This window comes from Engystomops pustulosus, chromosome 7 (assembly GCF_040894005.1).
Source record: "Engystomops pustulosus chromosome 7, aEngPut4.maternal, whole genome shotgun sequence".
Lineage (NCBI taxonomy): Eukaryota > Metazoa > Chordata > Amphibia > Anura > Leptodactylidae > Engystomops > Engystomops pustulosus.
The window spans coordinates 77,660,677-77,680,205 of NC_092417.1; the positions used below are offsets into that span (position 1 = coordinate 77,660,677).

General features: G+C 43.3%; 1 protein-coding gene across 1 annotated transcript in view; it reads right to left on the reverse strand.

Moving 5' to 3' along the window:
• Positions 1-912: 912 nt before the first annotated feature.
• CALB2 (calbindin 2) overlaps positions 913-19,529 on the reverse strand; it is a 31,835-nt gene continuing 13,218 nt past the window's right edge. Inside the window, exons 3-11 of the mRNA XM_072116970.1 lie at positions 17,057-17,146; positions 16,880-16,960; positions 16,485-16,541; positions 16,131-16,208; positions 15,034-15,089; positions 14,815-14,854; positions 14,432-14,485; positions 14,278-14,349; positions 913-2,546 (exon numbers count right to left, since the gene is read on the reverse strand). Of these exons, the coding sequence (XP_071973071.1) occupies positions 2,424-2,546; positions 14,278-14,349; positions 14,432-14,485; positions 14,815-14,854; positions 15,034-15,089; positions 16,131-16,208; positions 16,485-16,541; positions 16,880-16,960; positions 17,057-17,146 (651 nt within the window). The 3' untranslated portion in view covers positions 913-2,423. The remainder of the gene's footprint in view (positions 2,547-14,277; positions 14,350-14,431; positions 14,486-14,814; positions 14,855-15,033; positions 15,090-16,130; positions 16,209-16,484; positions 16,542-16,879; positions 16,961-17,056; positions 17,147-19,529) is intronic.

Consider the following 19,529-nt stretch of genomic DNA (forward strand, 5'->3'; position numbering starts at 1 on the left):
AAATGGGAATTAGACTCACTGTTAATTTGGTTTCTGTAAGTCCACCATGACAGCCCCGATTATTCCCTCCTCTACTTTGTCATGTTAATATGGTGATGGGATATTTCTTCAACCTTTCCTGGTGTTATTTGGTAGTCAGTGGTGAGGGGTTGCAAGGAAGGGAAATTTAAACTCTCTCGGCTTCCTGTCCCTACAGGGTATAGGAGCAACCTCCAGGTGGGGCTGTCGTGGTGGTCTTATGGAACCAAATTACCGGTGAGTCTAATTCCCATTTTTTAACCCCTCATTTTACAATTTTACTTAGTTTATTGCTGTTTTAGCTCCTATAACTAAGTGATGGTCAGTGTAAGATCCCAGAATGTGGCAAAGACTCTCTAAGCAGACACTTCATGATCCTTGTGTACTATGAGATGCTGTGTGCTGACAATGTTGTTAGATTATCAGGGTGCAGGTTTATATACACTCATTTAACTTCTGAAAATTGTACTAGTATCTGACACATAGAAAGGGAGATGAGATGATGAGATGAGATCCATGAGATGCATATTACACAAAATGAGTCAGCTCTGCTCTGCCACACACGATTAGATCTGATGTGCCTCCCTCCCTCTCCCTGGATAAAGAATTTATTTGCCTGTAGCTTGTAGCTCTCCTCATGCTTCGGCTGATATTTTCAGGCAGGAAATCAGTGTGTATCAGTGTTAGCTCGTCCTGTAATGCAAGGGTTGGGGCCACTGCAGGGAGGAGAGAAGAGCTCAGCCCCTCAGTGTCAGACAAGATGGCTCCCGACCCTAAAATCCAGGGTTGGAAATCAGGGGTAACTGTACAGAAGAACCCCCAGCTATTTCTTTAAAGAGAGCTCCCCAAAATTTTTAACTTCCACAGCAGTAGCAGTAGGGTGGACCCCTAACCTTTGTTGTTTTTTTTTTGTTGAAAAGCCACAGCTCAGGAACAGAAAATCAGTTACATACCTAAGCCGGCAACTCTGGTGTCCTCCATCCTAAATTCACATTGCTGTCAGAGTGGGATGAAAGGATGTGTGGCTGTTTGATGATGCCATCAGCACTGTGCATGGTTCAAAGCCGCTAAAGTCATGCTGCAGCCACTGGGTCAAAAGCATCTGTGCTACAGTAATAGGATTCCAGTGTCTGGTATGATTAATATCACTTCATAGTATCATAGTATATAAGGCTGGAAAAAGACCCAAGTCCATCAAGTCCAACCCTTAAGAATCAAAGGAAACCTACCACTTGAAGTGGCAGGTTTCTGATGGAAATACCGGGCACCAGCTCAGGGTGAGCTGGTGCCGGAGCTTATTTTCATTAGTGTTTTAAACCGCGGTATCGCGGTTTAAAACACTTTTTAAACTTTATAGCTGGCGCAGGCAGGTACGCGCTCGGCGCTTACCATGCGCGCGGCTACATAGGAAGTGAATGAGAAAGGCATCCAGGTCTCTCTTGAATATGTACATAGAGTCCGTCATAACAACCTCCTGCGGCAGAGAGTTTCTTAGTCTCACTGCTCTTACAGTAAAGAATCCCTGTCTATGACGATGGTAAAATCGCCTCTTCTCTAGGCGTAGAGGATGCCCCCTTGTCCTGGTCACAGGCCTAGGTATAAAAAGATCTGTGGAGAGATTCTATAAGGAAGGAGGTCCCTGCTACAGTGCTATGCAGGCACAAGTATTGGGGCAACAGCAGATGATTGAGAGTCTGGTACCAAGGAATAAAAATACATGGGATATTGGTTCAAAGGCTCTTAGTGTGATGCAGATTTCTGATTTCTTGTAACTGAGTTGTGAAGACACATAATCCATTTTTATCTGAAAAGTTTGTTGCTGTTTAGTAACATTGCCCTTCTACTGTTTGCAATATACTCCCAATATTATATCAATAACCCCGCCTAGAACCACATACTCAAACTTGACGCTTAGGATCTGTAATTTTATTCATTCTTTGGTAACAGGTAAAACAAGCAAAACCCAGAAAGAAAATAAATCCAGGATCCACTCTGCGGTAAGCCCGAATAAGGAGGCAAGCCCCTAAACCTAGGAAGGTAGGTATATAAGTGAGAGCAGCCAGGAGGGGTGGCCCAGGGGTATTAGATAAGGAGGGGGACTTATCAGAGAAACATCTTGGGACACCAGAGGGCACCAGAGAGAAGGTCCAAGTGCAGGGAGTAGTGAGGTTCCTGCATGATCATAACCCCTATAAGAACTGCTGACCCCTATAAGAACTATAAGTTAGAGTGAAGGTAACCTTTACATCACTCTGCTGTATTTTTAAATTACCTTCTGACAGCACCAGTCTCTCTGTGTAATGGTGTCTCTCACATCCTGGTAGTCTCCCCTGTCTCTCATTGGTGGGGGGTGGGGCAGGATAGAGGAGCGTAGTGAAGTTATTGAGAGTATTGGGACCTTCTAGTTACTTCATGGGGGTAGAGTCATTGCAGAGTACAATTTCCAGCTCTTTGCGATACAGACGTCCACCGTCACACAACGACATGATGCTCTGGCGATAGCCAGTCAGGCTCTGAATATTGATTTCCTGCAAGAAGACAACAGTATCAGGCGGGAGATACATTGACAAAAACACACATCCTTACATTCCCAACCACAAACATTCATAATCTGTTTTTGCGTTCTGTGTATCATTAGAATGTCAGTGATTTTGTGGATCCGCAAGAAAAAAAACGAAGGCTGGCAATTGTTCCAACATCTTGAAGAGTTACATATGATTGTGTTACCTACAAACTGATTCACGGATACAGTATTTATCATGTTACTGTAAACTTCTATGGTAAGGTCCGAGCTACAAATGGGGCCAAGGACCTGCTCTGAGTTTTCTACAGCCTTCACATGGATCCATGAAAAACTGTGAAATTAATCTGTCAGTGTGCCATCTATTAAAAGAACAATACCAAAGGACAAAACCAATGTTTGTCTGCATGTAGCCGTAAATGGGTTTCTTCAATGAAATAAGGAATATCAGAAGAAGCATGATAGGAAGAAGGGGGGGGGGGGCAGGAAGCTAATTGGTTGCTCATGTTACTTTGGCGCTCAGTCAAAGTGGAGCGCAGCGCCGGATCATCAATGGTGCTATTGGAGCACTATCGCCGGGTCTGTGATCTGAGGGGGCCCTGCCCGGGAGCTCCAGTAGCTCAGATGATGAGCCGCTCATGGGTTTCAGGAAAGAATCACTTACATGCTCTATAACATGTGGATGAAAGTGATTCTGCAGCTGGCAGTGAGGTATACGTATGTCTGTCATGAGAACTATTTTAGATGTCGGAGCCCGGTGATGGCATCACGCTCCTGCATCATCCATCATCTGTGCGGAGAACAAATGAAGATACAGGAGGATGCTGAAGGTAAGTACTCATTGGGGCTCATTTACTAAGGGTCCGCGGAGCACATTTTCTTCAGGTTTCCCGACGATTTCCGTTTTGTGCCGAATTGCCCCTGGATTTTGGCACACGCTATCGGATTTTGGGGCACTTACAAGCCCCGAGAAGAAGAAGGTGATCTCCGACGGACCTCAGCAGGGAAGCGACGGATGCAGGAACTCGGGCGCACGATCTTAGTGAATCGCGGCAGACCCGAATACTTTCCGGACAACGCAACGCGGGATCGCAACAGGACCGGGTAAGTAAATCTGCCCCATATTGTTAAATTGTATTAGGAGAAGAGGGGGTGCATAATCCCTGCCTAGTTTTTTAATGAAAGGGGCCCTGCCTAATTGATTACTGTAGGAGGGCCCTGTCTAGTGGATTACTAAGGGGGGTCTACCTAATGGATTATTAAGGGGAACCTGTTTTATGGATTACCAAGGGTGTTTGCCTACCTAATGGATGACTAAGGGGGGGGGGGCCTGCCTAATGAATAACTGTAGGGGGGGGGCCTGCCTAATGGATTACTGAACGGGGGAAACTGTTTTACGGATTACTAAGGGGGGCACTGCCTAAAGGATTACTGTTTATTACATGGAGCTGTTTATTACATGGATTACTGACGTTATCTGTAAATCATTTGATTACACTTCAGCCTCTGTGCAGGACTGATTTCTAGTAATATATGGTCACTATATGGTGGTAAATACTGGTCTGAGTGTATAGACTTTTATTCAGTCATTTTCTTCAGGTTTCCCGACAATTTCCATTTTGCATCGAATTGCCCCGGGATTTTGACGGATTCAGACAAATTTAAAAAAGGTTTTGTGTTGCAAGATCAAGCACTCACATGCACCAGGAAGAAGCAGGTGAACTCCGGCGGAGCTCAGCGCAGCAGCGACACAGGAAGGAAGTCGGACGCACGATGTTAGTGAATCGCGCCGGACCCGAATCCACGTGGGGAGATTGCGAGATTGCGACAGGACCGGGTAAGTAAATCTGCCCCAATATGTCACTGCCATAGACCGAGAAACATGTGATACCATGGACTGAACTAATTAATTACAATGTATGATTTCTTTTTAATAATTAATTTGCATTTTGTTGCATGAACTAAGTATTTTAAATAATAGAAAACCCACAACTTAATATTTGGTACAGAAACACTTGTTTGCAATTACAGAGGTCAGATGTTTCCTGTAGTTCCTGACCAAGTTTGCACACACTACAGCGGGGAGTTTGATCTACTTCTCCATACAGATCTTTCAGATTTCAGGACTGTCACTTAGCAATGTTGAGTTTCAGTTCCCTACAAAGATTTCCCTTTGAGTTCAGGCATGCCGGCTGGCAGGCCGAGTCCGGGACCTGAAAATACTTCTTAAAAAGCCACTCATTAATTGCCCTGGCTCTGTGTTTTGATTAATTATCATACTGGAAGACCCAGTCAAGACCCATCTTCCATGCTCTTGCTGAAGGAAAGAGCATTCTCCCTTTAATACAGCGCAGGTATCCTATTCCCTTTGCATAAAAAGTGTCCCACAGTATAATTTTTGCACTTCCATGCTTCATGATTGAAATGGTGATCCTTGGGTTGTACTCTTTCGGGCACATATACTAAGGGCTTTGCGTCGCTTTGCAAAGCACTTTAGTCAGACTGTTCACATTCTTCAGGGCCCTGCACAGGTGCCCTGGCTTCGCTGCAACACAGAGGGGGTGTGCTGTCGCACAGTCCGACTGATTTGAACCAAGCGCCGTATTTAACTTTCAAATTGTGTCGCACACCCTATGTTAAAGATGCAGCACAAAAAAGATGGTGAACTCTGTTGGGCCAGTGCGGGGAAGCAACACATTCATGATTTCAGGCGCACAATCTTAGTGAATTGCCACACGCATTATAGACAGACAATGCACCTTTATTGAACTTGAGTGACCTGGTAAGTAAATGTGCCCCTTTGTCTTATGAACTCCGGAAAGTGGAGTTCATACCAAAAAGTCCTATTTTGGTCTTATCTGACGATATGACCTTCTCCCATGCCTCTTATGGATTATCCATATGGTCATTGGCAGACTTAAAACAGGCCTGGACATGTGTTGGCATGACTAGGGGAACTTGCATGCTCTGCAGGATTTTAATCCATAATGGCGTAGTGTGTTACTAATGGTAATCTTTAAGACTGAGGTCCCAGATCATTTCTGGTCATTGACCAGGTCATCCCTTGCAGTTCTGGGTTGAATCCAGACCTTTCTTAGACTCATCCCTACTCCACAAAGCAAGATCTTGCATGGAGCCCCAGACTGAGGAAGGTTGAATGTCATTTTTTGTTTCTTACTGCACCAACTGTTGTCAGATGCTTGTCAATTGTGAAAGTCTACAATTTTTCCCCTGCTGTCCTTAGCTCTTTGGTCTTGACTATGATGGTGTGTGATTGATTGAGTGGTTAGAGAGGTGTCCTTTTTTACAGGTAATGAATTGAAACAGGTGGAGAATAAGTGGAGTTTCTTAAACAAAAACTAACAGGTCTGAGAGAGACAGATGGTAGGTAAGTGATCAAATACTTATTTAATGAAATAAAATACTTATTAATTATTTTAAAATCATAAAATGTGGTTTTCTGTTTTTCTGTCTCTCACAGTTGAAGCGTAGCTATGCTAAAAATGACAGACCACATTCTTTATAGGTGAGAAAACAGTGTATCGAATACTTATTTTCCCCACACATTAGACAACATAGGGCATGAAAGCAATGTGGTTGATTAACCCCTTAAGGACGCAGCCTGTTTGCAGGTTAAGGCTCGCAACTTTTTTTGGAAATTTGACCAGTGTCTCTTCCTGTGGTAATAACTTTTCAACGCTTTAAGATATCTCTGTGATTTTGAGATTGTTTTCTCGTGAGACATTGTAGTTTATGTCAGTAGTGTCATTTCGGTGATCCGTTCCTTTTTTGGGGGGTAAAAATTCAAAAATTTAGGAAAAATTTGAAAAAAATGACTATTTTCAAAGTTTCAAATGTTATAATTTTTAGACAAAAAGTGATACCACAAATTTTTTTTGATAGAAACCTTTTGCCATTGGTCTTCTTTTTATATCCATAATTTGTTTTACGTTTCCATTATTTTTATGGATGTGAGAAGGTTTGAAGTTTTAGGAGCAACTTCTCAGATTTTCTTGAAATTTGAAAAATGCTAACTTTTTGGTGATCAATTCAGTTTGGAAGTGCTCTATAAAGACTTATGTACTATATACCCCCACAAGTAACACCATTTTATGAACCTAACATCTCAACCTATTCAAATCAGCATTTAAGAAGTCTGTTAACCCTTTAATTATTTTTCCGGAAGCATATGAAAATGGAGTGGAAATTTTGAAATTTCAATTTTTGATTTCAATCTTTCCAATTTAGCCCTAAAACGGATACATTCAGAAGGAATTTGAGGTAAATATATATTCCTAATTTCTTGCCCTGCTTCTTCCGAGTACGGCAATACCAGACATGTGGATGTCAGCTGCTGGTTCCCCGCACAGCGATGTCCAGAACAGAGTTAGCGATACTGGGAATTTGGAAGGCCAATTTGGCTGCAAATATTTTGTGGTGCCACAGTGTAATTGAAGAGCCCCTGAAGTAAAAGTACAATAGAAAACCCCCCAAAATGTCACCATTTCGGAAACTAGACCCCTCAAAGAATTTATCGGTGGTTGTGGTGAGCATTTTAACCCCCGACACGCTGGTCAAAATTGAATGCAAAGTAAATGGTGCAGAGTAAAAATTGCGTTTTTATCTCAAAAATGTCATTTTAGTGCCCATTATACTGTGCCCAACCCATGCCACTTTAGACAAACACCCCAAAAATCATTCTGCGGGTTGTCCTGAGTACAGCAATACCACACATGTGCCAATAATTTACAGACTGGGCACACAGAAGGGATGAGAACGGAAGGAGTGAAATTTTGATTTTCCAGCTCCGTTTTCACATGTTTGGATTTGGAGTGCCATGTCATGTTGGCAGGGCCCGTGAGGTGCCAGTGCAATAGAAACCCCCAATAAATGATACCATTACGGAAACTAGACCCCTCAAAGAATATATCGGTGGTTGTGGTGAGCATTTTAACCCCCGACACGCTGGTCAAAATTAATTCCAAAGTAAATGGTGCAGAGTAAAAATTGCGTTTTTATCTCAAAAATGTCATTTTAGTGCCTCATATACTGTGCCAAACTCATGCCACTTTAGACAAACACCCCAAAAACCATTCTGCGGGTTGTCCCGAGTACAGCAATACCACACATGTGCCAATAATTTACAGACTGGGCACACAGAAGGGATGAGAACGGAAGGAGTGAAATTTTGATTTTCCAGCTCCGTTTTCACATGTTTGGATTTGGAGTGCCATGTCATGTTGGCAGGGCCCGTGAGGTGCCAGTGCAATAGAAACCCCCAATAAATGATACCATTACGGAAACTAGACCCCTCAAAGAATATATCGGTGGTTGTGGTGAGCATTTTAACCCCCGACACGCTGGTCAAAATTAAATGCAAAGTAAATGGTGCAGAGTAAAAATTGCGTTTTTATCTCAAAAATGTCATTTTAGTGCCTCATATACTGTGCCCAACTCATGCCACTTTAGACAAACACCCCAAAAATCATTCTGCGGGTTGTCCCGAGTACAGCAATACCACACATGTGCCAATAATTTACAGACTGGGCACACAGAAGGGATGAGAACGGAAGTAGTGAAATTTTGATTTTCCAGCTCCGTTTTCACATGTTTGGATTTGGAGTGCCATGTCATGTTGGCAGGGCCCGTGAGGTGCCAGTGCAATAGAAACCCCCAATAAATGATACCATTACGGAAACTAGACCCCTCAAAGAATATATCGGTGGTTGTGGTGAGCATTTTAACCCCCGACACGCTGGTCAAAATTAAATGCAAAGTAAATGGTGCAGAGTAAAAATTGCGTTTTTATCTCAAAAATGTCATTTTAGTGCCTCATATACTGTGCCCAACTCATGCCACTTTAGACAAACACCCCAAAAATCATTCTGCGGGTTGTCCCGAGTACAGCAATACCACACATGTGCCAATAATTTACAGACTGGGCACACAGAAGGGATGAGAACGGAAGGAGTGAAATTTTGATTTTCCAGCTCCGTTTTCACATGTTTGGATTTGGAGTGCCATGTCATGTTGGCAGGGCCCGTGAGGTGCCAGTGCAATAGAAACCCCCAATAAATGATACCATTACGGAAACTAGACCCCTCAAAGAATATATCGGTGGTTGTGGTGAGCATTTTAACCCCCGACACGCTGGTCAAAATTAAATGCAAAGTAAATGGTGCAGAGTAAAAATTGCGTTTTTATCTCAAAAATGTCATTTTAGTGCCTCATATACTGTGCCCAACCCATGCCACTTTAGACAAACACCGCAAAAATCATTCTGCGGGTTGTCCCGAGTACAGCAATACCACACATGTGCCAATAATTTACAGGCTGGGCACACGGCAGGGGTCAGGAAGAAAGAAGCACAATTTAGGTTTTCAAGCTTCGTTTTCACTAGATTGGTAATGGGGGGTACCCCCGAGGTACCAGTACAATAGAAACCCCCAAGTAGTGAACCCATTTTGGAAAGGGCACCCCTCAAAGAATGTATGTAGGCTTGTATGAGCATTTTAACCACTAAGGTGCTGGCTCAAATGTAATACAAAGTGAGTAGTGCAGAGAAACAATTGTATTGCAATTTATCAAATATGCCATTGAAGTGACAAAAGTATTTTGCCCAACTCATGCCACTTTAGACAAACACCCCAAAAATCATTCTGCGGGTTACCCCGGTTAGGGCAATACCCCATAGGAGGCAATAATCTGTAGGATGGAGACACGGCAGGGCTCAAAAGGGAATAACTTGTTGGAGCACAGACATTGTACATTTTTTTTTCTTTTTGGCATCATGAAAGATTTGTAGATGCCAATAGGGGCCAGTACAGTATAAACCCCTAAGAACTGATCCTATTTTGGAAACTACACCCCTCCATGAATTAATCTAGGGGTATAGTTACCCTTTTAACCCCACAGGTGGACCCCTGAAAAAGTGCATAATGGATAGTGCATAGTAAAAAATATCCATTATGTCATTTTGTGCGCAGCTGCTGCCATGGGAGACAAACACCCTAAAAATCATGATGCATGTTTTCCCGGGTAAAGCATACGGGACAGTAATCTACAGGCTGGGCACATGGCAGGGCTTAGAAGGGAAGGTGCGGCATGCGGCATGATGTATAAGCTGTGCGTCAGGGTAACAACAGGGTACTCTAAAAATCCAGGGATGTATGATAAATTCGGAAGCAATCTTTCATACATAACCCTGGTTTTTCTGGGCATGTCTCACAGTGATGAATGGTGTCCTTCCTAATGCCATTTTTGGAGCACACCCTGCACCTCTTTTGTGACCTTCCCTTGCTGGCTGTTTGGGGAACTACTCCTGGAAAGTGCTGCCCTGTTACAATACGTGATGTGGCCTCACTTCCAGATGTGCTAGCACTCCCCCCTTCCTGGTCTCCAAAAAGAAAGTACTTTATTACCACCTCTTGAAATTCCAGGAAAGTTCCCCTCTGGCCGGCATATCGATGCAGCACGAAAGCATTATACAATGCCATCTGCATGATGTGCACGGCCAGCTTCTTGTACCACACCCTCGACTTCCGCATGGCATTGTACGGCTGAAGCACCTGGTCAGACAAGTCCACCCCTCCCATGTATTTGTTATAATCTAAAATACAGTCTGGCTTGGGGGCTTCTGTACTGGCACCTCGTACTGGGACAGGGGTGGTGGTGTGCTCATGTATTGTGGTTAATACAAGGACCTCTCTCTTGTCCTTGTACTTAACACACAATACAGAGTCGCTGCATAGTGCCCTGCTTTCGTGCCTTTTAAGTTTTTGCCCAAGCAGCGACTTAGGGAGACCTCTCTGATTTCTGCGTACAGTGCCGCATGCCGCAGTATTTCTGGAAGTGAGGCACTTGAACAGGGTGGTGCTGGTGTAGAAATTGTCCAAGTAGATGTGGTAGCCCTGGTCCAGCAGTGGGTGCACTAAATCCCACACTATCTTCCCTGTAACACCCAGGAAGGGGGGACATTCTGGGGGCACTATAGTGGAGTCCTTCCCTTCATATATCCTAAACTTGTATGTGTACCCTGATGAACTTTCGCACAGCTTATACATCTTCACACCATACCTTGCCCTCTTATTGGGCAGGTACTGGCGGAATTGAAGTCTCCCTTTGAATTGTACCAGGGACTCGTCTATGCTCACATGTTTGGCGGGGGTATATGCCTGGACAAACTTGGCACTAAAATGATCTAATATGGGCCTGACCTTAAATAACCGATCATAACTGGGGTCACCTCTGGGTGGGCACTGTGTGTTGTCAGTGTAGTGCAAAAACTTATGGATGGCTTCAAAGCGCATCCTGCTCATTGCCATGCGGAACATGGGGGTGTGGTACAGTATATCTGTGCTCCAGTAGTCCCTGATTGAAGGCTTCTTTACTATCCCCATGAGGAGTATTATGCCCCAATACTTGTGCATCTCTGCTGCAGTGACAGGGGTCCACCTGTAGGGTTGTGCATAAAAGGACGTGGGGTTTTGGGCAATATGTTGTGCAGCGTAGAGATTTGTCTGAAATATAATAATATTCAGCAGCGCCTCATCAAAAAAAAACTTAAAAAAGTCCACAGCTCTGAGCCCTGTCGTGTCAAAGTTAATTCCAGGATGGCCCGTAAAGTCAGGGACCTGAGGGGTATAATTATCTGGGGCTACCCATGTGGGGTCAGTGGAAGCCCCAGACGCTTCTCCTGCAGAAGTCCCAGAAACTTCTCCTGCAGAAGTCCCAGGCACTTCTCCTGCAGAAGTCCCAGGCACTTCTCCTGCAGAAGTCCCAGGCACTTCTCCTGCAGAAGTCCCAGGCACTTCTCCTGCAGAAGTCCCTGGAACCCTACGGCGCCTTCTTGGGGGTCCTTCCAGGTCACTGGAAGATGAGCAGGAGGATGAGGATAGGTAAAAGGGACCATCATCCCCACTAGCTGACTCGGTGTCGGAGGCAAGCATGTTATATGCCTCCAACACGGTGTATGTCTTCTGAGACATTGCACACAAAAAAAGTAGAGAACTAGAAAAATTAGATAATGTGCACCAAACTACACGGATAAACCGTCTAGCAGGCACACAAAAAAAAAAAATATAATGCACACCAAACTACACGGACAAGCCGCACAGATGGCACACACAAAAAATAATGTGCACTAAACTACACGGACAAGCCGCACAGATAGCACACAAAAAAAAAAAGATAATGCGCACCAAACTACACGGACAAGCCGCACAGATGGCACACACCAAAAATAATGCGCACTAAACTACACGGACAAGCCGCACAGATAGCACACAAAAAAAATAATGCGCACTAAACTACACGGACAAGCCGCACAGATAGCACACAAAAAAAAAAGAGAATGCACACCAAACCACACGGACCAGCCGCACAGATGGCACACAAAAAATAATGTGCACTAAACTACACGGACAAGCCGCACAGATAGCACACAAAAAAAATAATGCGCACTAAACTACACGGACAAGCCGCACAGATAGCACACAAAAAAAATAATGCGCACTAAACTACACGGACAAGCCGCACAGATAGCACACAAAAAAAAAAAGAGAATGCACACCAAACCACACGGACAAGCCGCACAGATGGCACACAAAAAATAATGCGCACTAAACTACACGGACAAGCCGCACAGATAGCACACAAAAAAAATAATGCGCACTAAACTACACGGACAAGCCGCACAGATAGCACACAAAAAAAAAGATAATGCACACCAAACCACACGGACCAGCCGCACAGATGGCACACACAAAAAGTAGCTACGTACGGGTACACCTACGGCGCTCTGGAAAAAAATATTACCAGGCACCGAAAAAAAACCTATGTGCACCGCGCAAAAAGGCGCTACAAATGCACCTAGCTTGCCCTAAGACAAACTAACTACCGCTAAGACTGCTAAAGATTCTGTGCAGCGCTATTCACACGGCGCACTGAAAAGTGCGTCCAGTGCAGAACAACGCTAACACAGCGCACTGAAAAGTGCGTTTGGGTTCAGAAGGGACAGACAGGGAAAAACGGAAGACACGTGGGATCACACAAGGCGATCACACAGGGAACACACAGGACACAGGAAAAAACAGATAGGGATGGGAATTTGTAGGGAACAATAGGGATCAGATAAGGATCAGAACACTATTTTTAGTGTAAAAGTGTATTTTGGTGCACACAGTAACGCTCTCTCCTCTCTCCAGCGATACCAAACCAAAATGGTGCCGCTGGAGGAAGAGGAAAGGGCTAAAAGCACGTTTTTTAGCCCAAAATCGCTGTAATTGGCCAGTCAGGTTTGACTGGCCAATCACGGCGATCGGCGGGCGGGACCGATTTGATTGGTCGGGTGACGGAGACAGGAACTCCTCCTGCCTCTGTCACCCAATTCTCGTCCCGATGTCACCACGTCGCGAGACGTGGTGACAATTCTAAAATAGTATGCGCTTGCGCCGTAGCTGTACTGCGCTGAGCGCTAATAGTCGGAAGCTGCGCAGTACAGCTACGGCGCGGAGCGCTAAGTGGTTAAACTGGGTTCCCTTAACGTCATCATCTCCACCAGCTACAACCTTTTTGCATTCTTTAATAGGTGATGCTTTAGTCATTCTTTCTGTTCTCATATTCAATTGCTTTTACTCACATACAGTAAAGGAAATAATTATTTGATCCTTGGTTGATTTTGCCCACTCACCAAACAGCCAAGGCAACAAAGGAGTGGCTCAAAAAGAAGGTCATGGAGTGGCCTAGCCAGTCTCCAGACCTTAATCCCATGGAAAACTTATGGAGGGTGCTAAATCTCCGAGTTGCCAAGCGACAGACTTAATGATTTAGAGATGACCTGCAAAGAGGAGTACACCAAAATTTGTCCTGACGTGTAGACAAACCTTATCATCAACTACAAAAATCGTCCGACTGCTGTGTTAGACAACAGCGGTTTTGCCACCAAGTATCGAGTCTTGTTTGCGAGAGGAATCAAAAACTTATTAAAGGGGTTATCTGGGTGTTAAAAAATACTTAGGGCAGTGTTGGGGTGAGCTAGTTAAACATACTAAACATGTACTTACCTTGCCCGGCGCTGCCGATGTCCCGCGCCACGGTCCGTCTCCTCTGTGCGCCGGTTTGTATACAAGGGAGCACAGGGAGCTTCCGGCCAGCCGTAAGCTCTCATCCGACACAATCTCCCAGCGCTTACAACGCTGAGAGATAGGGACAGATTCGAGGAGCCGGCCACATCACGGACCGGAAGTTCCCTGTGCGCGGCTTCTGTGCCCCTGTAAACAAACAGGGGCACGGATCGAAGGGACCGTGGCGCGGGACATCGGCGGCACCGGAGGAGGTAAGTACATGTTTATTATGTTTAACTAGCCCACCCCAGCCCGGCCCTCAGTAATTTTTAACAGCTGGATAACCCCATTTAAACTATACTGTATGCAAATACATTTTTATAATTTATACAATTTTGCCATTTTAGTGTTGATATTCTTTTTTTCAATTTTAAAATTAACCTGCCCTTAAAATTATAGACTGTTCATGTCTTTACCAGCGGGCAAACTTAAAAAGGCATCAAATAATTATTTCCTTGAATGTAAGTGTGTATGTTTTGTAAAAACCCTGGCTTTGATCTCGGAGAGAAGGTCTCCTTCCTTTACACCCTTACAGTCACACTTATATCCTTGTGTAATTATTGTCATCCCATCTTCTCCACGGTCACCTTATTACCTGCCCCTTGAGTTACTCACCTTTTTGCTTTTTTCAAAGAAATCCTTTAGTAAAGCATCCAGCTCATGTTCATCGATGTATCCATTTCCATCCTGAAACAAGAGTCACTGGTCAGCAGTCACCGTCCAACAGCGCCCCCCCCCCCCCAACACCATATATTTCCATCATCATTACCTTGTCATAAAAGTTGAATATTGCGTTGAATTCTTCACAGCTAAGCTTCATACCCTGGGGATAACAAGTTAATATATTCGTCCACTTATTAGGTCCATACTTATAAGCTAAAGACAAGCATATTATCATTGGTCCTAGTCTTTTTTGGTCTTACTCCCATAAAGATGTGCTATTTATGTCAATAAATACATCCATTACTACAACTGGAAATTGGCTATGGATTTGTGAAAGACAACATTGTCATGCATGTTTACATGTTGTAAGGATTTCACATGCAGCAGAATCAGAATCGCTAGACAATGAACCACATTGTCTTTCCCCAAAACAATGACGCTCTGTACAATAAAGATGAAAAGGGGATTGCATTTAAGGATTTGCCATACCTGGAATTTAAGCAAGAAGTTTTCTTGCACTGGGAGCAGCCTGTAATGCAGAATATAATATCAATTCACACCAACATTACTACTATTAGTGCTAACATTTTACATGGCGGTCATGATAAAATTGTTCATGTTATCAGTCATAGGCCCAGTCAGCCACATATCCCTTCTCTATATACCGATGGAACCATACAAAGAATAGCATATCATCCATCTTCTTACCTGGACATCTCTGATAAGCAGAGTTTCCCATCTCCATTCAGGTCGAACATACGGAGCTACAACAGAAAAGGTTTGAGTCTGAGCTTAGAGGTTCAGGATATAAGCACAGACTAGCAACCTCACAGTGCATGATACATAAAGTGACCCCTAAACATTCTGCTGTATTTTACAATATGTATATTAAGCACACATTTAGAAGTTGGGATGAATGGTCTATATTCTGCCTGACCTCATTACAGAGTGGGTGGATTTCTATTTGTACTCACAATCGTCTGATTATATTCTCTGTGATGTACATTAACTATTTTTAGGGGGAGATTTATCAAGCTGACTAAGAACGTGCTTAGTTGCGCATGACAACCAATCACAGCTCCCCTTTAAAATATTCATAAACACTGTTAAAATGAAAGCTGAGCTGTGATTGGTTGCCATGGGCAACTAAGCACATTCTTACTCTTAAGCAACTTGATAAATCTCCCCTTTAGTCTCTATAGTTGAGTTGTTCTCTATTCTGTATATCCATATTCACTATAATGTTAGATTGTTTTGTTTGGGCATACTCACTGCCCCCTAAACTGGATGTACAGCTTATATTCTGGGTATACTTTTTATAGTTTACTCTCTAAAGTTTAGGTTTATTCATTATGTAAAGTCTGGGCACATTTACTAGGGGCTTTGCACCAGTTTTCTGTTGGACTTTGCACGTTCTTTTAGGTGCAATCTGCTTGCACAGGTATTTAAGAAGTGTCTGCACTACAAATGTGTCGCACGTGTCCGTTTTGTGGCGCAGCTGCACTAGTCATCATGCAACACAAATTAGGGGGCGTTCTGGGTCCTCAGTCGGACCGTACACCAGAATTAACACACAAAGTCTGTTGCACGCCCTATGTGAAAGGTGCACCACAAAAAAGTTGGTGAACTCCTTCATGCCAGTGGGAAGCACCAGATTCATGATTTCTGGCTCATGTTCTTAATGAATCTGGCGCACCCAGCATTATACATGGGCAGAGCACTTTTAGTGCAATTTCCTAGTAAATGTGCCCCTGTATGTTGTGTCTATTACCTGGGTGTACTCTTTACAGTTGATCTGTACTCACAATAGTCTGGGTATATTCATGGAGTTTCTTTTCATCAAATGGTCGATTTGCCTTCTTTAACAGATCAGACAGGAATCCCTGGAGGCATCAAAGCAGCGGATAATGGGGCAGTTATGTCAAACAGAAATGTGAAGAATTTTTCAAACAGGGGGTCATGGGGCTTTTATTACATGTGACAGTTATCATATGGGTGGATTTCATATAGGTAACTTGGGATAGTTACTACATAGGGGGGCATGAGACAGTTATTGCATGGTGAGACATGAGATAGCGAGAAATAGGGAAACATGGTAAAGCTTTTACATGGAAGACATGGGGCAGTGATGTAGGAGTTACAGCCCTCAGGCCCCTCACCTTTAGTTCATTGGCCTCAATGTAACCACTTCTGTCTGTGTCATATTTTCTCCAGGCCTGAAAGATGTGTGAAAAAAATTGACAGTTTTTGCTTGAGTTTCAAGGAAGTAGCGGACAGTAGAGAGAATCAACACATCTGGAAGATCATTTGTGCTACAACAAAAAATGCTTTGTTGCATAGCCCTCTGAATAAACCATGAAAAACTCTGAACACAATCTGCCCAAAATCTGAACACAATCTGATCAAACTCGCACGACTGAGCAAAGTTGTACGATTTCTAACATGGTTCGTAGGCAAGAGGCCTTGAAGTGAGTGGTGAACTGTTAAGACGAGGTATGGAGAAGTAAAGTACAAGTAGAATATAGCATGAGGTGAAGTATGGTATGACGTGTACCTCCATAAATTCAGTGCTAGAGCCAGCATGTTGTCTGAAGCAGAGCAGGAAATTTTCCTCTGTCGGTAGAATCTGAGCCAACTGTGAGAAAACAAAATTGATAACAGAAAAGAAATAGAGCAGTGACACTGAATCGTACCTCCAACACAACAGTTCTAGTCACAGCAGAGGACTCACCTCAGACATTTCAATGCGACCATCTGCATTTTTATCATACTTTTGCATAAACTCCTTTAGCTTCTCCCCAATGTTTATGCTGGACCCTTCCTAAACAGAGCATGATACAATGTAAATTTGTGGTGCCAAGGCAATAGGATAGCAAAATGACCAGCAAAAAGTCATATATGTCATTCAAGGGTCTGGAAAAGCAGGATTGTTGTCATGATGACAATACTATTTGTGTTCAGAGCCACCCTAGTCTAACCCTGCTCTCAAGAAATATAAAAACTCACAGAAAGGAAAGGAAAAAATACATAAAACTTAGCTAAAATATTATTAAAATTATGGTCAGGTGCCACATCCCTTGTTAAAGGAAATATACCATCAAAAATAAGCATGAAAGCTTTCTTATCCATAGTCTCCTTCCATCAAAATATTTAAAAATCATGCTAATGTGGGTAAAGGGCTCCTGTGGTTGTTACCAGAACCCCTATGTACTATAGATTCACAGGCTTTTACAGTGTATAAGAACCAGCAGTGGATTCTAATATATGCGATTTGAGCGGTAGGCGGGGTCCCAAGCCTTCTGGTCCCTGGATACCCATGGCCACCCACCAAATTTTATACTTTCACCCATGAAATCTTCATGTATATGCCCATTCTCACAATACACCCAATCCATTTCAGGACCTTTGAAGGACCTGGATTGAAGGAAACAGCAGATTGAAAGCAGACAGAAGTGACACATCCTTCATTCCTCAAGGAGTTTGATTTTAGTACCATATATATGAAAGGAGTTCCAGACTTGTAGGGGCTTAAATATTTATAGAGGCCTAAGACAGTCTTAATCCGCCCCTGACAAGGAGCACTTCCCCCCTATCACTGTGTGCTGAAACTTTCTGTGCTGTAGTGAGATGACATCAGACACAGGGAAAGGGGTAGTGCTCTTTGCACACTGTAACAGCCTGTGAATCTACAGCATGGAGGGGCTTTATGAGTAAGTGCCCCTAGTTTGTCATACTGGAGCCCCGTAATGGTATGCAGGCAGTCCCCGGGTTAAGTACAGGATAAGTTCTGTAGGTTGTTCTTAAGTCAAATTTGTATGTAAGTCAGAACTGTATATTTTATAATTGTAACCCCAGCCAAATTTTTTTTTGTCTCTCTGACAATTGTATTTTAAAAATGTTGGGTTGTCATAAGAACCAGGATTAACAATAAAGTTTAATGGCAGACACCTTTGATAACTGTTACAGCTAATTATTATAGCCTAGGTGTAAAGTACAGTAAATTACCAACATCCAGAGGTCTGTTTGTTACTAGGGATCGTCTGTAAGTCAGGTTTCCTTAAAGGGGTATTCCGGGAATATGAACGTCTGACACAAAAACCCATGATGATATAAATAAATGAATACAACAATACTCAATGTCATTAGTCACAAAACAGAGCTAAAATAATTTGATTTTATGATTTACAAAGTTTATGGCCTCTCTAAAGTAGGTGGAGTTATCACTAAGATGGCTGCCACTGGTAACTACAAGTTCCATGATCCTTTGGTTCTCAGTAAGGGTGCGGTCACACGTCGCGTTTAACGCATGCATTTAAAAACGCATTGCAATAGCTGGAGAGTGATTTGCCTAATTAAACAGCTGCTAACACCTGTGTTTACAAAACGCAACCGTTAACACATTGTTAACGCATGCGTTAACATCGCGGTTAACGCATGTGTTTGTTAACCCATTGTTAACATATGCGTTAACATCGCGGTTAACGCATGCGTTTTGTAAACACAAGTGTTAAGAGATGTTTAATTAGGCAAATCACTCTTCAGCTATTCCAATTTTAATTCTTCATTACAGTCTATGTCAGCAGCATTTTCTGCTAAGCGGAGCAAAATTTTAAATAACAACTAATTACATATTAGCTTATATTTTGAGTGCCCATTTGTATATGAATTATGCTGATTCCTGGAATACCCCTTTAAGTAGGGGACCGCCTGTAATGCCTTTTCCTGAAATGCCTCCCTTTCTGTAGCCCCCACTTAAAGCTATTACTTCTCTTATTCTCTCCAAATGTATAACCTCCCTTTTGTGCCCCCCTTGGTAGCCCCCTAAACATATACACACCCATGCTGTTGCATCATGCCCCCCTTTGTGCCTGAATCATTGATTGTGGACCTCTGGATTTATACTCCAGCTGCCCGTTGTGACTCATCATACCCTCCTTATTGTGGCAATTTACCCTCTTCCCCAAGGACGTAGCCAGTTTATAGCTTAAAGTGAAACTATAACCACATTTGCACATATACAGCCAGTGACAGGTTCCTATAGAGCCCTATTAACTAACTGACACCCTTCATTTAGCTAAAAATAGTTTTGCTTACATCCACAGCCGTGAGCCCTCTCCATACCCCGGCAGCCGGCATGTGACGGAATACTACATCGGTAATGGGTTAAAGATTGCGGGTCCAGCATTACACCTGCATTACACCTG